Genomic DNA, 22,834 nt, shown 5'->3' with positions numbered 1-22,834 from the left:
GAACTGAAAAGTTGCATTTGCTTTGTTTCTTGTATGTCAGAACATGTGTGCTTTGTTTATAGTGTATGGATTTTATATATGTATTTTGTTTAATGTTTGAAGACACTCATTGGTTATTATTGTTTGAAATGGATCTTTGGTTATTATTGTATAAACCCATCTTGTATATTGCAGAGTGAAAGTGTTAATGGGACGAACGCGGGAAGGAAGAGCTTGGCGGAGGATAAAGGTCCAGATGTGCCCGCAGCTGTGCCCGCAGATGCTAGTTTCTCGAATGATAAAGCTCTAGAACCGAGCCTTGTTCTATTGGACAAAAATCAACCCACTGTTTCGGATTTACAGAAGGAGGATGCTAGATATCAGGAAAAGAAGGATGCTGCTTTGGCACATTGCCGTGCAAAGAGTGATCGAACAAGGAAACTTACTACCTCACAGCAATCTCCTTATACGGCAAACAGCACGGTCAGAGTGATCATTCCAAACAAAAAGCTTTATCCAGACTATAATCCTTTTGCACCAATTGACAAGAAGAAGTTGAAGGAGCTCGTTGATTGGTTGAAAACTTGTCCGTAAGTGTTTGTTTTTCCTATAATAGCTTGTTTTTCCCATAATAGCTTGTTTTTCCCATAATAGCTTGCTTTAGTCTACAAAAACTGATTGCTTTTCAACATTTTGTGTTTGCACTCATTATAGAACACCTCTCAATAAAAAAACCACGTAAAAGTAAAACTTGGTGGTATCAAATCCTCTGAACCTCCTTAGAGTGGCTGGAGGACTGTGTAAGTCTTCTGCTATGACTTAGATGACTTACTGATAAGTCTTCTTTGTAGACGACTTACCAATAAGTCGTCTGGTAAGTCGTCTACATAGAAGACTTACTAGACGACTTAATTCGTCTACAAATTACTTGTAAGTCGTCTGGTAAGTCTTCTACGTAGTCGTCTGATATCTTCTGACTTGTACCCTATTTTATATGCAGCATATTGATGCTTGGATTAATGTGCTGAGGAAGAGGTGTGACGCTAACCCACAACATTTCAGGAGCGAGAAAATGTGCTTCCTTGATCATCTCTTTGCTCAGCAATGGAGATTCAACTTCAAGGATTTTAAGGACTCGGAGCCCGATCAGAACGGTTTAGGAAGAAGATTCCCTGGTGGGGCGTGGAATTATTATGCAGGCACTATACCATCATTTTGCCAATCGAACAAGGTTTGGGGGACGGATATTGATAATATCTATGCGCCAGTGAACTACACCGATACTCATTGGATTGCTATGTAGATATCGATCCCTAAGAGGCACATAGTCGTCTTTGACAGCATTTGTTCCAGTATCTCCCCAGAAGAACTCGATGTGGTAATGGAGCATTTTCTCTACATGGTCCCTTATCTGCTTGTTGAGTGCGCTTCCTCAGACGAACAACATGCCCAATACAGCCTGGAGCCATCCACATATGAGAGACCGACCAATATACCTCCGGCCCGAGCTGGTGATTGTGGCGTGTACACTCTAAAGTAAATTGAATGTCATGCTCTTAGGATAAAGTTTAGTAAAAAGACTTTGCTAAGGCCAACGGGAAGACTATGAGGGATAAGATGGCGATGGATATATTTCAAGAGCTTCCTGACGCGCATGAGTTCGAAAACAAGGACAATGATGCCAACCTGGGTGCGTATAAGGGGTGATAAATAGGCTACGTTAGATTATTTTGTATGATAGATTAGGCTGATGTGTGTATTTGAACTTGATCCCTATTTTGTATTTGAACTTGATCTCTATTTTGTAACTATATTCTGCGTAGAAGACTTACAGTTAAGTCGTCTGCAATGTTGAACGACTTAACTATAAGTAGTCTGGAAAGTCTTCTGAGCAGTGACCTTTTGGTAACTATTTCGGATAATATAAAGGGCAAGACCATCTCAAATTTGTTTGGTAGTGCAATTTGACAAAGAAGTTGACACAGATAAGTTCATAACACAAATTTTTAATACATAGACTAAACACTGGACGACTAACTGGACGACCTTCTGGACGACTTAATTGAAGGTCTTCTGGAAGACTAAACACTTGACGACTAACTTGAAGGTCTTCTGGAAGAAAAAACCCTGGACGACTAACTGGAAGACCTTCTGGACGACTTAATTGAAGGTTTTCTGGAAGACTAAACACTGGACGACTTACATTGTGGTTTCGTATGGCCAGTTTCCTTGCATTTTGAGCATCTATAAACCCTGTGTTGCTTCCGGGGTTTGCGTCCTCTCATCCTGGATAGCTTTAACCAAGAATGCCATCTTGATTTCTTCTGTCTTCCCGAACCACGCTTTACATCCGGAGGAAAGCATGTGCATTCCTCAACTTGTTGTCCAACACAAGGATATATATTCTCTGAGTATCCTGTAAACAGAAAATCCTTTAAGTACACTGGACATACAAGTGTGGAGATATGCAAACCAGCAGATGTTCCAGCAGCTATAACATGAGAGCAAGGTACTACTGCATAGACACCACAATCACACTTTCCATGTTTCAAATCAACCACACAGTCCATTTTGCCACCTTTCATAAAGAATCGCCATCCATCAATTGGTTGTACCGTCATCGTATCCGCTATCTCCGATCGAACATCAAGCAAGTATTCAACACCTCGACTATGTTGAGTTGGGAGACTCAAAGCATCTTCTCTCCTTTTTCAAAACCACTTTTCTAGCTTCTCCCTTATGAACTCCAACAGGAACTGAACCATAAATCCTCTAGCTCGCTTCAGAGTGGAATTAATAGATTCAGCGATGTTGCTTGTCTTTATGTTGTACATGTCCCCCTGACAATAAACCCTTGACCATAGGCTGACGTCGGCATTTTCCAAATACGTTGCAAGGTCCGGGTTTGCACTCCGTATCTCAGCCATGTACCGGTCAAAATCTGAAACCGTATGAGCATAAGCAGCACCTTTCACCAAGTACAAGAGATGTTTCTTTTTATACTTTTTGACAATGTTATCTTGAAGGTGATACTAACATATTCCTCGGGTTGCCCAAGGAAACACCTTATCACACGCTCTTTTAATGGCCGCGTGCCAGTCGGAGACTATAACCAGAGGCTGCTCATCAGATACACAACTAGCCAATTTTGTGAAAAACCATTCCCAAGAAGGTTCATCTTCAGCATCTACGATCCCAAAAGCCAATGGAAATAACTGAAAATTCCCATCTTGTGCGGCTGCAACTAACATAACACCTCCATACTTCCTACTTAGGTGAGTCCCATCCACCACAATGACCCTTCTCTGATACTTAAAACCTTTGATAGAAGCTCCAAAAGAGAAAAATAGATACTTAAATCTATTGATAGAATCAAGTTCTATAGCCGTGATAGAATCAGGATTTGCTAAGGAGATTTGCTCGAGATATGATGGCAGACGCGAATACCCATCTTCTGCTGATCCTCTCACCAATGTTTGTGCATATAAAAGTGCTCTGTATGAAGTGGTGTAATCAAGCATCATGCCAAATATGTTCTTCATTGCATCAGTGATATGATGCGGATTCAACCCATCAATGATTCCAACACGATCAATGAAAAGCCTACCAACATACTTTGGAGTACAATGTCTCCGCTGAGCGAGTCGGTCTCCCACTGAGCATGTATGTTTTTCCACATACTTTGTTACCCAAAACGTGTTTGTCCCATGTTTCACACTCGCTCTGACCTTCCATTGACAACCACTAACCGGACATGTTGTCACAAGGAGAGTTTTCGTTGACTTGTATATTCTGAAGGAGAACCTAAACCTCACTCTTGTCAACCGCAGCTCTGAAAGCAGTGCATCATTGCTAACAAAACTCTGGTTGACATAGATACTGTTACCATTCGATCTTCCTCCTTAAATCTTTTTGATATCTTCAAAACACATATAGTCATCTTCCTCATCCTCATCTTCAAACTTTCCATAAACACTGTAATCCTCACCATTCTCGTCCGCTTCAGCAATAATAGAGATACCAGCATCCTTCTCCCCATCGTCCTCCTCCCCATCATCCTCCTCCCCATCATGATTTTCATCTTCAACCAAATCATCATCATCATCTTCAAAACATTCATCAGCTTCATCAGCTTCATCATCTTCTTCCCTAAACTCTAAAATCGTTTCCACCTTGCTACGACTTGATACATAAAGTCGTACTCCATGCGTTTTGGTTATCTCGAGCAAGTTTCAAACTTGTCTATCACTTGTAACATGAATAGGAGGGGTGTCTAGAGCCTGCATCATTTCTGCTGGTAATGAGTAGGTTATCTCCATAGATTTTGTGCTCATGTCCAGGTTATAATCTTCTTGAGCCATTGCAAGAAGTTCAGTATGTGTCGAACATTCCCCCAAAAAATGATTTTCGCTCCTTTGACATTATCAACCACAAAATCCCAACGGCAATCTTTCAACAATCATTCTCCATACAATGCATGTAACTGACGCATCATCTACAAAAATTCAAAATAAAACACATTAGTAAACATAGAGAAAATAAAAGTTTACTAAACATTGACGCAGACGACATACCAGTAAGTCGTCTGGAAGACTTACCAGTAAGTCGTCCAAACAGGTCATTTTTGCAATTGAATTTTAAATAGGACGACTTACAAGTAAGTCGTCCAGCTTTGTTTAAGTCGTCTAGGATAAACGGGTTAGTTTTCCTTTTGACCGAATTGGTCAGATATTTGATTTTTTCTAGACGACTCCGAGAAAACAAAAATTTGAATATTTTATTAAAGCTAGACGACTTATTTGTAAGTCTTCTCAGGTTAGTTTGTAATTCGAAAAAGAAACTTAAATATTTAACTTTACCCAGACGACTTACTTGAAAGTCGTCCAGGCAGACGACTTACTTGAAAGTCGTCCAGGCAGACGACGTACGAGAAAGTCGTCCGAGATAAGCAAGGTTTGACCATAATCTAGGAAATAAATCTGGACGACTTTGCTTATCCTGGACGACTTTCAAGTAAGTCGTCTTACTTGACGACTTCCGCGTAAGTCGTCTGGGAAAAGTTAAATATTTAAGTTTTATTTTCCAATTGCAAAAGTAACCTGAGACGACTTACAGATAAGTCGTCCAGCTTTAATAAAATATTGAAATTTTTGTTTTCCCGGAGATGACTTACTGGTAAGTCGTCCAGGAAAAGTCAAATATCTGACACAATTCGGCCAAATGCAAAACTAACTTGTTTATCCTAGACGACTTATCAGTAAGTCGTCTAGGGTATTCTCTAGATTTTTTTTTAACAAACAAAAATGACGACTTAAAAGCAAGTCGTCCGTTTGACCAGAAGACTTACCCGTAAGTCTTCTACAGCCAGACTACTTACGGGTAAGTCTTCTACACGAACAGATCTGGAAAAAATTTCAATTTCATATCTTAAACTAGTGAGATGACTTCCTTAGCACACAGAGTCTTCTCCAACCACCCAGAATCTCAAACGAAAGTAATCCACCAAGAATAGTATGCTTGAATGGCTCTATCAACCATAAAAAAATTTGAATCAAAAGCTTGAGTTTTTTGGATGAATATGGAGGCAAAGTGAAAGAGATGTTGTTTTTAGTTCATAACAAGTGATAAATAGAGAGTGTAAATCGATTTTAGGTGCACTAAGAGCTTCAAATTGGTTGTTCATGGTGGTTGTGGTATTGATGACAATGACAATTTTGTAATTACTTGAAGATGATAAGGGTGAGAGAGTAAAAATGTCATTTTCGAAAAGAAAAAAAAAATTGATGGTATTTTCGTGAATTATATGAATTTGTGGGGTGAATAAAAAAAAAGAAAAAAAAAAGCATGAGTTAGTTTTAGGTTTGACTTTGAGTTTTGAGTCAATATTGCAAAAAACCATTATTTAAATCTCACATTACATTTGGAAATCTCAAAAGTAAGCATCTCTCTATAATTAGTTTGATTTTTTTAGTCATTTTCAACTAGAATGTTCATCCCAAAGTAGATGTCTTCCTATATTTATTTTCCCCATGTATTTTAAGTTTCTGTACTCCGTAGTTAATTACTTTTTTTTTCTACTGCAGTAGTTTGTAATTACTAATGAGAGTTGTTGTGGATTAAATGAATAGAGAGAGAGATGGGAGCAGAAACTACGAAATTACGATTCGTTGCTTTGTGTTGGGGAAGCCAAATGTGGAAAGAAAACTGGAAAACTCTTTGCTTTGCTTGACTTGCAATCAATTTCAATTACGCCAACCACAAAAATTACAATATTTAAAATTATTTGCTTAAATGCGCTATTGATTGCATCATAAAGAGATGTTGACATAACCTCACGCTTATGGGATTGATTGGTAGAGATGTAGCTCTGAATTTTTTGCTTTAAGATTTAAACTGTAGATTTTGTGGTTTTAGCTTTAAATTTTATTGTTGTAGGTTTATTTCAAAGTTTTAAAAGCACTAAACATAAAGCTCTAAAAAAATTGATTTCTAGAACCATTATATTTCCTTTTAAAAATTTTGGTCTCTACCTTTAGTTTTTATTAATAAAGCTTGATTGCTTTGATTTTATTACTCTACATAGAATTATGGCTGTTTAGAACACTCACAACCAACACCAATCACTCTGTATATTTTTGCTTTCTAAAAACAAGCTGGGAAAACCAAAAGAAGAGAAAGAAAAAGTAAGATTTTCTAAAATACTTATGCCTATTATGAATATTAAATAATTACAATTAAATGCACTATTTACTTCTATTGTGCACATTTCAATAATTATCAATTAATCAATTTGAATATTTTGAATTAATGTTTTTATGAAATATACAAAGTATTTTAAATATAGAAAATAAATTTTTACAGAACAAAAAAATTTTAGAAAATTTTACTTTTGTACATTTTTTTTTTTTTGAAAAAACTTTTTACTTGATGTTAGTAGTCTCGATTTCTCTTTACTTGTTTTGTGATTAAAATGATAATTAAACCAAAGAACGGAAGTCCAGTAACATAATTTTTTTTTTGTAAAAAGTAAATAATACTTTCATATCGAGATGTCTATGTCTTTTGTTCATTCTTCTTCTTTATAATATACAAATTGGAGTAATTCTTGCATTTTCTCTGACTCAGAGCAACAAAACAAAAAAAAATTCATATTCCTTTTTAATAGTATAAGTAATTATTAAAAAATCATATATGTTTCAAGTAACTCACAAGTATTTTTAAACATGAAAATAATAAAGCAAATAATTACCTTGCCAGCAACATATTTTTGGATAAGTTTTTGATATAAAATGTACTCGGTTTCGACAAATTAAATATAAATCCAAAAATCCGTTACTCGTACAAGACAAGTCAAATATCATATATATGCATATATGCAAAATATCAAATATTCAGCTTGCGTCCATATTGAATAATATAACCATTACACCAAAACTAGAAGCAAAGAACCAACCATATTGATCTAGTAGATCATTTAAAAACACGGAAACAAAATAGCAATAGGAGAGAATGCGATTGCATTATAAGGTCTTTCATTGTGTTTAAAAGGTTGATATTTTATTTAATATAAGTTATTTTAAAATAACAAGAAAATTCTAAATATTAATAAAGAAACAGAAAACAAAAGTAATGGTAACAGTATATATTTATTATTTTAATATTTTTAAAAAGTCTAAAATCAATCTTTCTAAATACAGAAGAAAACTAAATATCAGTGTCTAATGTATGAATGAATCTCTGAAAATAAATAGTGAGCAATGGTTTTCCGTCTATATAGTGGTATAATAATATAATTTAAAACATAAAAAGGTGAAAAAGGAGTCAGGTTTAGTCTTTTAAGCCATAGCCAAATACTACACTTATTATTATTATTATTTTTGTAACCTACACTTATTTGAAGAGACAGAGAGAGAGAGAGGAGAAACAGCCATGTTTTGAGGAAGGAGACATGCATCATCATTATCATCATCTCAAGCTTATTAGTTAACTTCTATTTCTCTCCATCTGTTACCAAATCCAGATACATCTTTTGCTTGAATCAGTAAGTTTACATAGATTTGATTTCCACTCTGTTAGCGTGAGGAATGAGCTCATTTTTCTATTCATACCCAGAAAATTTGAGTTAATCTCACTTCACTCTCTTTCAAAAACTCTTTATTTTCTTCTGTATTTATCTATATTGGTTTGCATGTTATGCTTTCTATGTCAGTTTCAGTGAATCAAAGTTTAATCTGGATTTTAGGGTAGTTTTATAAAATTTGTGAATTCATCCATCTCTTGATCTACTGGTTTTCTGAATCATGATTCTTGCTTGGTTTGAACATTATCTTATTATTAAGGAGACAATGCAAGTGCCAACGCATTCAAACATTCAAGGATCTCAATCCTTCAGCTTAACAAAGAACCTGATGATGCCCTGCTCAATGAAGCATTCGGGTTTACAGCTGCAAGATCAAGATTCATCATCAACGCAATCTACTGAAGAATCAGGAGGTGGTGTGTGAAGTTGCAAGCTTTTTGCATTCATCTGAAGATTTTAGTCACAGTACAAGCTTTGGTGTGTGTCTTATGGTTGATTGATGCAGGTTACATCGTAAGCCCAGCGGGGAAGGCTATTGCAAGTTATACCAAGTCAGCAACCACCTCGTCCATGGTGTCTCACGATTCTGTGTTTCCTCCTCCTCCTCCTACTTATTTCAATGGCTTCTTGGCTCCTGAATATGCATCTCAACCAACGGTAATATACTATCTGTGACATTCACAGTTTTTGAATCGAATAGGCGTGTTGGTTTGTTAAATTTGGGATGGAACTTTTTGTAGGTGCTGCCGCATGTAGAGATGATGGGTTTGTTTACTTCAAGAGTGCCATTGCCGCATAACTATCAAGAGAGTGAACCAATGTTCGTCAATGCCAAACAGTACCATGCCATTCTACGTCGCAGGAAGCATCGTGCTAAGCTTGAAGCTCAAAACAAACTCATCAAAAGCCGTAAAGTATGATGATCAATCTTTTCCACTTTCCCATTTTCTTTAAGACACCACAAAATCTTTCAAAATTTTTTTTTTTTTTTGCAGCCGTACCTTCATGAGTCTCGCCATCTTCATGCTTTGAAGAGAGCTAGAGGCTCCGGTGGACGTTTCCTCAATACAAAGAAGCTTCAAGAATCATCATCAAACTCCCTCTGTTCTAGTTCGGTCACACCCAGCTCCAGTTCAGACCGTGACAACATGTTCCAAAACCCAACATTCAGATTCTCAGGGTATCCATCAACACACCATGTCTCAGCTCTCATGTCAGGGACTTGAGTCATCTGTGAAGAGTCTGTGCTCCGGCTGAAAGGGGAAGTCATCCTTGGCTATAAAAGTGTTATTGTCTTCTTTACGAAGTTTCTGCCTTTTAAAACTCTGTTTTCATCATCTGCAACTTCACTCTACTCTACATTGAAAGTTAACTTTCAAATCATTTTCAAACTACATGGTTAATATTTTTTTTATAACACTGAAATTTCATTGTTCTCCATACAATAGAGACATAGGTTCGAAAGAACCCATTAAACAGGAAGGCTTAAGAAACAAGAAAGGAGAAAGAAAAAAACAAATGCCAGTAGGCACCAAATGATATAAAGACATGTCCTAGGTGATTCCACCCAAAAAGCATTACTTGGCTTGAGCTTCTAGTACCAGGAGATGGTGAAGCCACACAGGAGCATTGCAAGCAATATAAGATTGATGCCGATGGTCTCGAGTCACACTTACTGCGATTGCTTCAGCAGCTTCATTTCTATTTGGCCGACAATGATCTAAACTCCACATCTCAATCTCCGAGAGATAACTTTGAATAGTATGAATGATCCTTGAGAACTGGGGAAATAACGTTGGATTTGTTAGGACCTCCCGAGTTCCTTCTGAAGATGCTTCTGTTGACATGAAGCAGAATTAAGCAGATAGACTTGAGAATTAAGCTGTCAGACTTAAAAATACTTATAAGGTTTTATAAAGTCTTATAAAGGTTTTATAAGGTTTTATAAGGTTTTATAAAAGTTTTATAAGACTTTATAAGAAGCACCAGACTTGAGTTTAGAAGCAGAAAACCAAACTTGAAAAGCAAAGAAGAAGAAGAAAAAAGAAGAAGACCGTTGAGTATTTTTAAACAATAAATATTTTATTGTATTATGTATAGAGACAACTTGCCTTTAAAAGACTTGGATCTAGATCCACAATTTGAATTTTAAGGGAATAGACTTTCTCACTCTCTTTCTCTCTCTCTGTTCTTCAATGTTCTTCATCTACATCTCTTTATCCTCACATTCTTTCATGGTATCAGAGCAAGTAAGCTTCTGAGATTCATTCTTCTCTACTCTATTCTCTTTACTTCCACAAATCTCTGATTTTCCCTTTCTATTTTTGGTAAAGTTCATCCTGTTCTTGAGTTGTTCTTCATTCCCAGAAAAAAAAAAAAATGGAAAACTCATACACGGATGTCTTTAAATCCGTGTCTATTCCGGTTACCCTCAAGGGAACCAACTACTTACTGTGGTCTAGACTTGTCAAAACCGCTCTTGGAGGCAGAGGTCTTTGGGAGTATGTTGTTGACGGCAAACACACCAAGAAGACCATCCTAGGAGAGGATGGTAAAGAAGTTGTTGCTGCGGCTGAAGGAGGTGGAAAGAGAAGTCAGAAGGATCTCATGGTCCTTTCCATCATTCATAATAGTCTTGAAACCTCTATCTTGGAAGCTTACTCCTACTGTGAAACTTCCAAGGAGCTGTGGGATACTCTCCAGAAGGTATATGGAAATATATCTAACATCAGTAGGGTGTTTGAAGTCAAGAGGGCTATCAACACTCTCAGTCAAGAGGACACTGAATTTTCCAAGCATTTTGGGAAGTTCAGATCGTTGTGGGCCGAGTTAGAGATGCTAAGACCGGCCAGTCTTGATCCGGATGTACTTAATGAGAGAAAGGAGCAAGACAAGGTCTTTGCTTTGTTGTTCACTCTCAACCCGGGTTATAGTGATTTAATCAAACACATTCTAAGAAGTGAGAAGCTTCCATCACTTGAGGAGCTTTGTGCTCAGATTCAAAAGGAGCAAGGCTCAGTGGGACTCTTTGGTGGCAAAGGAGACCTTATCATAGCTAACAAAGCTGAAGGAAATGAGCACAAACATGAGGGCATAGCTAACAAGGGGTATTACAAGCCAAAAGACAAGAAAGTGTGGGTGTGTGACCATTGCAAGAAAAAAGGTCACGGCAAAGACAAATGTTGGATCCTTCACCCACACCTCAAGCCTCATAAGTTCATGACACCTTACTCTGATGCAAGGGGGAATTTCTCTGGTGAAATGGGCGAGCCATCTACTCCTCGTCCCATGAACTCGGTTGCAGCTGGAGAAGGGAAGACCTTGGGATTCAGTGGCTGTTCTATCATGAGGACTACCCAAGATGAGACAATCAAGAGGTCTGACCTTGATGCTCTCATCAAAGCCCTCAAGGAGAACTCTGGTAACACACTTGGTTTATCTTTGAATGCCTCTTATAAACTGTCCAATGCTCTTGTTACAACCTTGAATGCATCTGATAGCTTTAAGCCAGTAGTTATTGATTCTGGAGCTTCTCACCACATGATTAGTGATGCTAGGTTAATCAGTAATGTTAAGCCTGCCTTAGGCAATGTTATGATTGCAAATGGCGATAGCATACCAATAAAAGGTGTAGGAAACTTGAAACTATTTGAGAAAGATACTAAAGCATTTTATATGCCATCTTTTGCATCTAATCTATTATCTGTCAAGAAGGTTGCCACTGATCTTAACTGCAAGGTTATTTTTAGTCCTAATGATGTCATATTTCAGGATATTGAGACTCTTAAGATGATCGGAAAGGGTGTTACTAAAGGGGACTTGTACCTGCTTGAAGACACCACGACTAGATCATGTTTACCTTATGCTTTTAGTTCAATCCCTGTCTTAGAAAATGATGTATTGTGGCATGCTAGGTTAGGCCATCCCCATTCTAGAGCACTGAACCTGTTATTGCCTAATGTTTATTTCAAAAATGATGGATGTGAAGCATGTATTCTTGGCAAACATTGCAAGACTGTGTTTCCCAAGTCATCTACTATCTATGAGAAATGCTTTGATCTTATACACTCTGATGTCTGGACTGCACCATGCACTTCTAGGGAAAATCATAGATATTTTGTCACCTTCATAGACCAGAAATCTAAATATACATGGCTGACTATGATACCATCTAAAGATAGAGTACTAGATGCATTTATAAACTTCCAGAGCTACATAACTAATCAGTTCAATGTTAAGATCAAAGTATTCAGGTCAGATAATGGAGGGGAATATACAAGCACAACTTTTAAATCCCACTTGGCCAAGCATGGAATAATCCATCAAACCAGCTGCCCTTACACTCCACAACAAAATGGTGTAGCTGAGAGGAAAAACCGACATCTGATGGAAGTGGCCAGGTCCATGATGTTCTACACCAACATGCCTAAGAGGTTCTAGAGTGATGCAGTCATGACAGCATGCTATCTCATCAACCAAACTCCAACAAGAGTCCTTGATGATGCCACACCTTATGAGGTATTGAACAAAAGAAAACCATTTATTGACCATTTACGGGTATTTGGGTGCTTGTGCTATGTATTGCAAACAGGTGATCATAGGAACAAACTTGAGGCCAGAAGCATAAAGGCAGTGTTCATTGGGTATTCTACCACTCAAAAAGGTTACAAATGCTACTCTCCAGAGACAAGAAGAGTCTTAGTATCCAGAGAGATCAAGTTTGTGGAATCTAGAGGCTATTATGAGGAGAAGAGTTGGGACAATCTCAAGGATCTATCTCAAGGGGCCTCAGATAGGGCAAACAACCTACGGATTATCATGGAGAGCCTAGGTATCATCATGACACCAAATGAAAGAACTACTAGTTCAGCAAATAGTTTAGATCAAGCCAATGGTATGGATGCGGCTGAAGAGGCTGCTCATCCTAATCCTGAAGGGGGAATCAAGAGGATTCGTCTACTGGTCAAGAGGAACCACACATGGGTCAAGAGGATCCGCATACGACTGATCAAGAGCAAGAGGTTCATGATCAGGATGAAAGCCAACAACATGAGGAATCAGATCAACAAAATGAAGTTGAAGCTGAGATTGTTGGAGAGGTCCAGCCGCTTAGGAGAAGCACAAGGGTGAGAAAGCGTCCATCAAATTGGAAGTATTTCAACAGTCAAGCAGTAGCCCATCCCACTCAAGCAACTTGCTCCCTTGCTTACTATCCAAGAGATCATCAAGCCTTCATCACCAATATAGATCAAGAGTATATTCCGAGGACCTATGAGGAGGCAATGGAGATAAAGGAATGGAGAGACTCAGTAGATGATGAGGTCAGTGCCATGATCCGAAATGGAACTTGATTTGAGAGTGAGCTCCCCAAAGGCAAGAAGGCTGTCACAAGCATGTTACTATTCACTATCAAGTACTTGGCTAATGGGCAACCAGAAAGAAAAAAACCAGACTTGTTGCAAGAGGCTATACTCAAGTCTATGGTGAAGATTACCTTGACACCTTTGCACCAGTAGCTAAGCTTCAGACGATACGGATTGTACTCTTATTGGCTGTAAACTTAGAATGGGATCTGTGGCAAATGGATGTCAAGAATGCTTTTCTACAAGGAGAGTTAGAAGATGAGGTCTACATGAGACCACCACCTGGTATGGAATACCTTACCAAACCAGGAAATGTATTGAGGCTGAAGAAAGCCATCTATGGTTTGAAACAATCACCAAGAGCGTGGTACCACAAACTAAGCACCACACTCAATGGAAGAGGTTTTGTCAAGTGTGAAGCTGATCATACCCTATTCACCCTCACTAGCCAGCAAGGAATCATTGTCATTCTCATCTATGTTGATGACATTATCATCACAGGCAGTGACAAAGAAGGGATCATCTCGACCAAAGCGTTCCTTAAGGCTTCATTTGATATCAAGGACTTGGGAGAGCTCAAATACTACCTAGGGATCGAGATGTGTAGGTCTAAGGAAGGGTTGTTTCTATCTCAAAGGAAATACACCCTTGACTTACTAAATGAGGCTGGAGATCTTGGTGGAAGAGCTGGCAAAACACCTCTAGAGGAAGGATACAAAGTGATGCGTGACGGGGAGATTGAAGACAAGTCATATGAAGATGTAAAGCACTATAGGAGAATGGTGGGAAAACTCATTTATCTTACCATTACCCGACCAGATGTATGCTTTGCAGTAAACCAAGTAAGCCAACACATGCAAGCTCCTAAGGTACACCACTGGAACATGGTTGAGAGGATTCTCAGGTACCTAAGAGAGGCACCAGGCCAAGGAGTATGGATGGGATGCAATAGAAGCACTGAGATTGTTGGGTACTGTGATGCGGATTGGGCAGGAGATCGAGTTGATAGGAGATCAACTACTGGATATTGTACCTTCATTGGAGGCAATTTGGTAACATGGAAGAGCAAGAAGCAGAAGGTGGTGTCTTGTTCAAGTGCTGAGGCAGAATATAGAGCTATGAGGAAGCTCACAAGCGAGTTGATTTGGATCAAGGGACTTCTTAAAGACTTGGGAATTGAAGTTACAACGCCAATCACGATGCATTGTGATAACCAGGCTGCTATACACATTGCTAGCAACTCAGTCTTCAATGAAAGGACCAAACATATAGAGGTAGATTGCCACAAAGTGAGACAAGCCGTGGAGCAGAAGATCATATTGCCGTGCTACACAAGGAGTGAAGATCAGCTAGCTGATATCTTCACCAAGGCAGCAAGCACTAAGGTATGTGAGTTCATTCATCCAAAATTGGGACTCACAGACCTATCATGTCAATGATCTCTCCTTCATGAAGTGTTCTACTCTTTTTCCTTGACTTGGGTTTTCTCCCAAAGGGTTTTACCTAGTTGAGGTTTTAATGAGGGAATACTTCATGGCTTCCAAGCTTGACTTGTTCCACATGGTTGACATGAAGCAGAATTAAGCAGCTAGACTTGAGAATTAAGCTGCCAGACTTGAAAATACTTATAAGGTTTTATAAGGTCTTATAAAGGTTTTATAAGGTTTTATAAAGGTTTTATAAGGCTTTATAAGAAACACCAGACTTGAGTTTAGAAGCAGAAGACCAGACTTGAGAAGCAAAGAAGAAGAAGAAGAAAGAAGAAGACCGTTGAGTATTTTTAAACAATAAATATTTTATTATATTATGTATAGAGGCAACTTGCCTTTAAAAGACTTGGATCTAGATCCACAATTTGAATTTTAAGGGAATAGACTTTCTCTCTCTCTTTCTCTCTCTCTGTTCTTCAATGTTCTTCATCTACATCTCTTTATCCTCACATTCTTTCAGCTTCAAAGATTACATTAGTCTTATGCAGAAAATGCATACTTTCCACCGCCCATAGCATAGACCACAACTCAGGCTCTGTTTTGGACTGCATGTATGAATAAGATCTTCGGCTGTGAACAAGAGTCTTGCCTTTTTCATCCCTGAGAATCCATGCAGATGCAGCCCCACTGATCTGGTTGCTTCCCAACCACGAGGAACCTATATTGCATTTAACGAACCCAAGCGGAGGTTTCACCCATCCTCCATCATGATCACCAGTTGAGGTGTTTAGGTCCGCTTCTTGACGTAAACTGAGAGCAGTTATCCAAGTTGAGGCCATTTCCTGCAATTGTAAGACGATCAATCACACGGTTCTCAAAGGCAAGGCCATTTCTTGCCTTCCACGGGTTCCATAAGACCCAAGGAAACACTATTCTCGAGCTTTCTTCCAACTCCGAGTTTTTGGACATAGATACCAGATGCTACAGATTAAGGAATCCGATGTTCTGGAGAAACCTGTTGGAGGTAGCTGTAGGTTCGTGCTCTTCCATACCTCTGTTGCTTTATCACATGTGAAAAGGACATGGCAGATACTCTCCACCCCACGCCCGCATTGTTGACATGTTGTATCTAGCTGAATTCTTCGGGTTTGTAATCTTTCTTTGACAGCTAAAGCTCCAGAGAGGGCTCTCCATATGAAATGTTTGATTTTAGGTGGAACTTTCACCTTCCATATGTTCTTCCAGAGTTGCTTCTCTATTGGAGGCAGAGTTACATGTTGAGGCTGTTGAGAAGGTCTGGGCATTTTGGGTATCGGTTCGGTTCGGGTATTTCGGGTTTCGGGTAGTTCGGATAGGGGCTAAAGGATCCATTTAGTACTTAACCTATTTTTCGGTTCGGTTCGGTTCAGATAGTTTCGGGTTCGGTTCGGTCCGGATAGTAAATGTAGGAACCGGAAAATATCCAGAAAAATTTCGGTTCTCATTTGGATCCGGTTCGGGTAGTTCGGATAGTTTGGATAAAATATCGGTTATTTAGGGTAAAATATCAAATAATTAGGATGATTTAGATAAAATTTTTGAATATTTCCGATTACTTTGGATATTTCGGATAAAACTATCCGGATAGTTTCGGATACTTTCGGGTAGTTTGGATACTTTATAATAATTTAGTTATCCTCAACTATTTTCAGATACTTTTAATAGAATTTTAAATTAAAAATATATATTTAGTGATGTTATATGTATATATAATTAATATTTTTATATATTCGGGTACCCGTTCGGTTCTCGGTTCGGTTCTCGGTTCGGTTTCGGTTCGGTTCGGTTATTTCGGATATAAAAATATAGGAACCGTTTGAATATTTGAGGGTATTGGTCCGGTTCCGGTTTCGGGTATTTTGGTTCGGTTCCGGTTCGGTTCTTCTGTTCCGGTTATTTTGCCCAGGCCTACTGTTGAGTATTGATGATAGATTCCAGTAGTTTATAACCACTCTTCGTTGAGTACCTACCATTTTTTTCAAACCACTCTTCGTTGAGTGCCTACCACACTCCAAGAAGCCACACTTGTTGAAATATTTTCCTTCGAGAACTCTCGCCACCAAAGAGTCAGGTTGGCTCCATATACGCGATGCTTGCTTTCCAAGCAAGGCTTGATTAAATCTTCCAATGTCATGGAACACCATACCTCCATCTTCCTTAGGTTTGCATAGTTTTTGCCAAGCAACCCATGAAATTTTTCTCTTTTTATCACCGCTGCTCCAACAAAACTCGACGATATCACTAGTAATACGTGCGCAGAGATCCTTTGGTAACTGGAACACCGACATGGCATAGACCGGTAGAGCAAGCACTACAGATTTTATGAAAACTTCTTTTGCTCCCATTGAAAGGGTTTTGGCATACTAACCTTGCAGTCTACCCTCTAGCTTCTCTTTAATGAAGTTTAAGAGATCCTTCTTGGATCCGTTAAAGCACTTCGGCAAGCCCAAATAGGTTCATTCACCCCCTTCTGAATTAATTCCCATCACCTGCTTGACCTCTTCCTTTGTGGTATCATCAATGCTAGCCCCAAAGATGATAGATGACTTAGACACGTTTATCATCTGCCCGGACGCCTCACCATATACCTTTAGGCATCGCATGACTTCCTCGCTTTCTACTGTGTTGGCCTCACATAGCAGAAGAATGTCGTCTGCAAACAACAAATGATGTACTCGAGGACTGTTCGTGGCCAGTTGAATACCGTGGAGCTTTCCTTTGGCTTCGGATTGATTCAGCAAGCTCACAAGTGCTTCATCAGTATGAACAAGAAAGGTGACAAAGGATCTCCTTAGTGTAAGCCACACTCTAGTCTGATGAATCCATGGGCTCTACCATTAAGTAAGACAGAATGTGAAATGCACAAATGAGAGAAGACTAACATTCAAGAGTAATACACTTAAAATTAAGGAAAATTATGGTCAATAATAACAAGATTCTCATCCGACGTCGTCTGTCTTTAATGGGCCAATGCACCAGTAAAATTCAAAAGCCCATTACTCGTCTGTGTTAACCGCTAAAAGAGATCTACTTGTTCTTTCCCATAAAAGAGACAGAACGATTTCTCGCCGGCGTTCATCAACCTCCGGCGTGCATCTACCTTACTCCACCGAGTTTGTCTCTTGTTAGGTATCTATTGCCCTATCCACGGTCGATTTTGATTCTTTGTTCGAATGTTGGCATATAACCGTGTGTGTTTCGAATTTATCGATGACTTTTGTAGCTAGGTTAAGTCTCCGTGTTCGTTGTCTGCGACCCGCGAAGCTCTGAGCTTCAAATTGTATCTGATGGTTTCCGTTTCCCTGTGTTAGTGAGGAACAATGGCTGGACAAGGTGAGGAAGATGTGCCTAGAGACGCCAAGATTGTCAAGTCTCTGCTTAAGTCGATGGGTGTTGAGGACTACGAGCCTCGTGTGGTTCACCAGTTTCTTGAAATATGGTATCGTTACGTGGTCGATGTGTTGACCGATGCTCAGGTTTACTCAGAGCATGCTACCAAATCCACCATCGACTGTGACGATCTGAAGCTCGCTATTCAATCCAAAGTTAGTTTCAGCTTCCCTCAGCCACCTCTAAGAGAGGTAACTATAGATTGACGATTCCTTATTGTTGTTTCTGTTTCACTTATTGAGATCCTTGCCTGAAAATGGACCTAACTAGTGTGTTTGGTAATGGCAATTAACTCCTACATGCAGTCAATAGATTGTTTGTGTAAAAGTAGATGTGATGAAAAGATGGATGCCAAATCCAATTCCAATTTCTGAATCTATTTCTTAAGTTTTATGTTTCGATGTTTGGTTTTAGGTACTGCTAGAGCTTGCTACCAGCAGGAATAAGATCCCTTTACCGAAATTGATAGCAGGACTCGGTGTTCCACTCCCGCCTGAACAGGACACGTTGCTTAGCCCAAACTACCAGCTCGTTATTCCCAAGAAGTCAGCTTCGATTGAACCTGAAGAGACAGAGGAGGACGACGAAGACGTGACAAATCCTGCACCACAAACATCTCAGTAACAACAACAATCAGAGCTTCTACGCCAAACTCCTCAAAGGGTCTCTTTCCCTCTCTTTAGAAGACCCAACTAAGTAGACAGACATCAACAACAAACTATAATGTCATGTATCAACATGTAGAGAATGTAAGAGAATCAATTTTGTTGATACTTTTGGTTAAATAGCACTTCTGTTTCCATGTTTGCTTTAGTTACTGATACAAATTGTGAGAAAATCGAATATTAATGACCCGACTCAATTTTTTTCGTAGCCTATTTATATATGCAAATATTATTTACACTGTTTTCTTGGAATCAAACAAGATACAAAGGTACAATAAATCTTTCTGAAAGCATTACTATATAACAACTTGCATACAGTAAGCAAGGACTCTGTTTTTTCTTGTGTTAAGAAACAGAAGAATCTGTTAGCTTCCCCAGCCAACCATTGTGCCAGCAGCAGCTGTACGTTGAGGGCGTGAAAAGGCGAGCCCTCGATCATACATCCGCTGAATCTCCTCTCTGTATTCAGGCAGAGACTCGTCGGGTATGGCTGGAGTCAGCTCTACCACATCTCCCATCTTCAGCTTGCATTTCAGATCACTTACAGGTGTCTGGTTTAGCCTTGGCCTTAGCTCTTCCTTTGCTGGCATGCTGTACATTGACCATCTCGAGCTCCCTGGTCCTGCTCTGCTTAACAGGTCCGACACCGTGGAACTCGCCGGAAACTCTTGCACTGTCATCTGCGTATTCGGGTTAAGCAAGTTATTAACTCCAAGCAAAGAAACATCCTCAATGATGTTTATAAGCAACTAACTAACCTTGTCGTTTTCGATTACAATGACATAGACGGGTCCTTCTTGGTTACCATTAGGCTTGTAAGAAAACGGACAGTCTTCTGCGTGAGACGGGAAACTGCACAAGGGCTCCGAGGAACAGATCGAAGATCTATCTTTGCTCATTGTTTCGCAGTGCCAGGTCACAACCCATCTTGCCCATTCAACCATCTGAAGCACAAATGATGAGTGTTTGCAATCACCTTCCTTGTACCTCCAGTGAGCTGCAAACCCAAACTCAGCTTGCAAATGCATCTCTTTTGTCCGTATTTGAACTTCTAGTGGAATGGGTACATCGCCCATCACTACGGTATGCAAAGACTTGTACCTATAACATTCAGAAACCGAAGTTAGCATCATTTTGAAGGTGCTACAGTGCTAAGACAAGGTTTGAGAAACCTACCCGTTGAACTTGGGATGAGTTATGTAATCCTTCAGCTTTCCAGGGACTTCAGACCATAGCTTGTGAACTACTCCTAAGGCCTTGTAACAATCTTTCTCATTGTCAACAATCAAACGTAACCCATGAATGTCATGAATTTCGTCCACCGTTAGCTTCTTCCTGAAGATTCAATAAGATCAGTATAATCCAACAAGCACGTTTCATACAAAGAGGAAATGAGAACTTACTTCAACATCTTGCAGTAGATACTATACAGGCTCTTGTGCCGTCCAGAGAGAACATGGTAAGCAATGCCTTCTTTCTTCAGCGCTTGCTCCATTTTCTCAATCGCGGATGTAATCATAGCTTCATCAAACGAGTCCTCGAGCAAAGCTGACATCTCGTGGTGCTGGTCAGGATGAAGATGCTTGAAACAGAGATTCTCAAGCTCAACTTTCCAGCTAGAGATTCCCAACCGATTAGCCAGAGGCGCAAATATCTCAAGAGTCTCTTTAGCAAACCTCTGCCGCTTAACCGGAGGCAAAGCGTAGAGCGTCACCATGTTATGTAACCGATCAGCTAACTTAATGAGAACAGCTCTCGCATCAGCCATCGCAAGGAACATAGTGTGCAGACGATCCGCCTCAACGGTTTTACACGCCGTGTTGTTTTCCCGAGCAAGCTTACTTAACTGGCTAAGCATAGACACCTACAAGACAAAACTCAAGTTAAAGTCTTTCAATCAGTAACACATGAGAGGATGTTTCTTTACTTACCCCTTCGACAAGATCAGCAACTCCAGAACCAAAAGTTCGGAGGATGTAATCATAGGTCATGAAGGAATCGTCTAGAGTGTCATGAAGAATGCCAGCAATAACAACGGTGGAGTTAGCTCCAATCTCAGCCAGTAAGATAGCAGTGTCAACGCAATGCTGCAAGTAAGGATCACCATTTGCTCTCATCTGATTCACAACAAAGCCATCATCACTTTAAGTAAACCAAAACAGAGTAATAAAGTTTCGAGCTTTTTGTTCGTACCTGTCCACGATGAGCTTTCTCTGCTTCGTAAAAGGCTTTGACGACAGACTCATCTTCGAAGATTTTGTGTTTGAGCTGAGCACGTCTAAGTAAATCTCTAGCGTACGGTTGTCTTCTCTCTCCGCCTTCGAAGCCATCGTCCATGGTGAAGGGTAGCTGCTCATCTAAGTCGAAGTCCACACACGAGCCTAAAGCTTTCCTCACGAAACCGTTGAACAATCTGCTGGATCCTACACGGAGCGATCCTCCTCCTCCTCCGCCGCCGCCGAAGCTTCTCATCGGAGGACTGTTGCTCGACGAGATTGGACCGTGAAGCATCGAGACAGGGCTCTGGTGGTCTCGATTGAGATACGGAGAAGAAGCGATGAATTTGCTGGGAGAGTGACAGAAGGAGCCGCTTAAGGTTCGATCCTCGGTTCGTTCATGGCGTATGGAAGCTAGTTCGTCTGCTACGGCTGGGTGTGATGAGGAGGAGGAGGAAGATGATTTGACGGATGCGCCGGAGAAAAGCAGAGAGAGGCCTCCGATTGTGGGAGAGGCCGTGGACGGTGAAGATCTGGGGTTGAGATCGAGATCGCAGGAGGAGACATGAGCGTTTATCTGGTGTGGTGTGGAGCATACGGTGTTCGCTGGACTCGCGTAAAGCGCTATGGTCGTTGCTACCACCATGGTTTCTATTCAGATATTAAACTGGAAAATAAAAAACGAATTTCTGATATCGATATAGAATTAATTTCCAGGAAATGAAGAATTTTCCCTATAAAAGCTCCAACAGAAGAGGAAAAAAATTTTTTTTGGAGAATATACGCAAACAAGAAGAACAAATCGATCTTAGTGATATAGTATATACAATTTCAAACATGAAAATCGAAAAAAAAAATGAGATTTCAATCGAAGAGATTGTGAGAGAAATTGAGATTTTTTTTCTTCTATCTGTCCTTCGAGTTCCTTCGTATTCTCCTTGTTTAATCCAGCCATCGAAGCGAAACTGAGCCTGTAGAATTACCTAATTACCCTTTTCTTAACCAGAGATTACTGACGTAAGTCCAAGTTGATTAGTGATTATTATTATTAATAGTTCATGTCGTAATCCATTGTGGTTAACTGTTTATAAACTACTATGTGTTATAAATGAAGTGATGAATGTCCATAACCGGTCCAAACCCTAGAAGAAAGAGACATAGCCGAAACCCTAGAGAGAAAGAGAGATGTGGCCGCATGCTTTTGAGGAGAGAGAGAGGCGCCCGCATGTCTTAGAGGAGAGAAAACTCTATTTCATTTTCTTTGTATATCTAATCTTTCCATTTATGTATTTAGTAGTTATCCTAAATCTAGTTGGATTAGAATTTGTAATCTTTCCTTTTATCTATATCTTGTAACCCTTACATAAGGGATGTCTTATCCATTAATGAAATACACAGAACTATTCAGTCTTCAATCTTCTAATTACAACACGTTATCAGCACGATTGTTCTCTGCAATCTAAGCTAAAATCGCCAATCCCTTAAACCTAACCTAGCCGGCGACTTTAACCTAATCCCGACGAACCCTAATTCGTCCTAGCTCGCGTTGTTCCAGCTCGTCAGCAACCGATCAGCTCCATCCCTAAGGTGTTCCTGATCCTAGACGACCTCAACTTCCGTTCGCATCACAGCCAGCTCGTGTTCCCAATCAACCAGCTCGCAATCCCGCAGC

The 22,834-nt window shown here is 39.6% G+C and overlaps 3 protein-coding genes across 5 annotated transcripts; 2 read left to right on the top strand and 1 right to left on the bottom strand.

The window, feature by feature from the left end:
- The first annotated feature begins 1,596 nt into the window (after positions 1–1,596).
- Positions 1,597–9,285, top strand: LOC106431642 (nuclear transcription factor Y subunit A-5). The gene is made up of 4 exons (XM_048759708.1): positions 1,597–1,669; positions 8,565–8,716; positions 8,800–8,973; positions 9,055–9,285. The coding sequence occupies exons 1-4, from the start codon at positions 1,597–1,599 to the stop codon at positions 9,283–9,285; spliced, it is 630 nt and encodes a 209-aa protein (XP_048615665.1).
- Positions 9,286–17,873: 8,588 nt separating this feature from the next.
- On the top strand, positions 17,874–19,157 carry LOC106431665 (transcription initiation factor TFIID subunit 9). 3 transcript variants are annotated; one of them, XM_048760724.1, is made up of 4 exons: positions 17,929–18,020; positions 18,115–18,118; positions 18,203–18,472; positions 18,696–19,157. In XM_048760724.1, the coding sequence occupies exons 3-4, from the start codon at positions 18,212–18,214 to the stop codon at positions 18,903–18,905; spliced, it is 471 nt and encodes a 156-aa protein (XP_048616681.1). In that variant the 5' UTR covers positions 17,929–18,020; positions 18,115–18,118; positions 18,203–18,211; the 3' UTR covers positions 18,906–19,157. The 3 variants fall into 3 exon arrangements, with proteins under 3 accessions (XP_048616680.1, XP_048616679.1, XP_048616681.1); XM_048760723.1 differs by lacking the exon at positions 18,115–18,118 and having other exon boundaries at positions 17,874–18,020; XM_048760722.1 differs by having other exon boundaries at positions 17,875–18,020; positions 18,115–18,472.
- LOC106431664 (probable GTP diphosphokinase RSH3, chloroplastic) lies at positions 19,125–22,088 on the bottom strand. The gene is made up of 6 exons (XM_013872470.3): positions 21,140–22,088; positions 20,878–21,063; positions 20,350–20,810; positions 20,123–20,281; positions 19,705–20,047; positions 19,125–19,626 (listed from the first exon to the last, which is right to left on the bottom strand). Exons 1-6 carry the CDS (start codon positions 21,806–21,808, stop codon positions 19,312–19,314), a joined length of 2,133 nt encoding a protein of 710 aa, XP_013727924.1. The 5' UTR covers positions 21,809–22,088; the 3' UTR covers positions 19,125–19,311.
- Between the last annotated feature and the right edge of the window lie 746 nt (positions 22,089–22,834).

Source organism: Brassica napus, chromosome C6 (genome assembly GCF_020379485.1).
Source record: "Brassica napus cultivar Da-Ae chromosome C6, Da-Ae, whole genome shotgun sequence".
In the NCBI taxonomy this organism is placed as follows: domain Eukaryota; kingdom Viridiplantae; phylum Streptophyta; class Magnoliopsida; order Brassicales; family Brassicaceae; genus Brassica; species Brassica napus.
The sequence above is the reverse complement of the archived record's forward strand: the minus strand, read 5'-3'. Positions and strand labels throughout refer to the sequence as shown.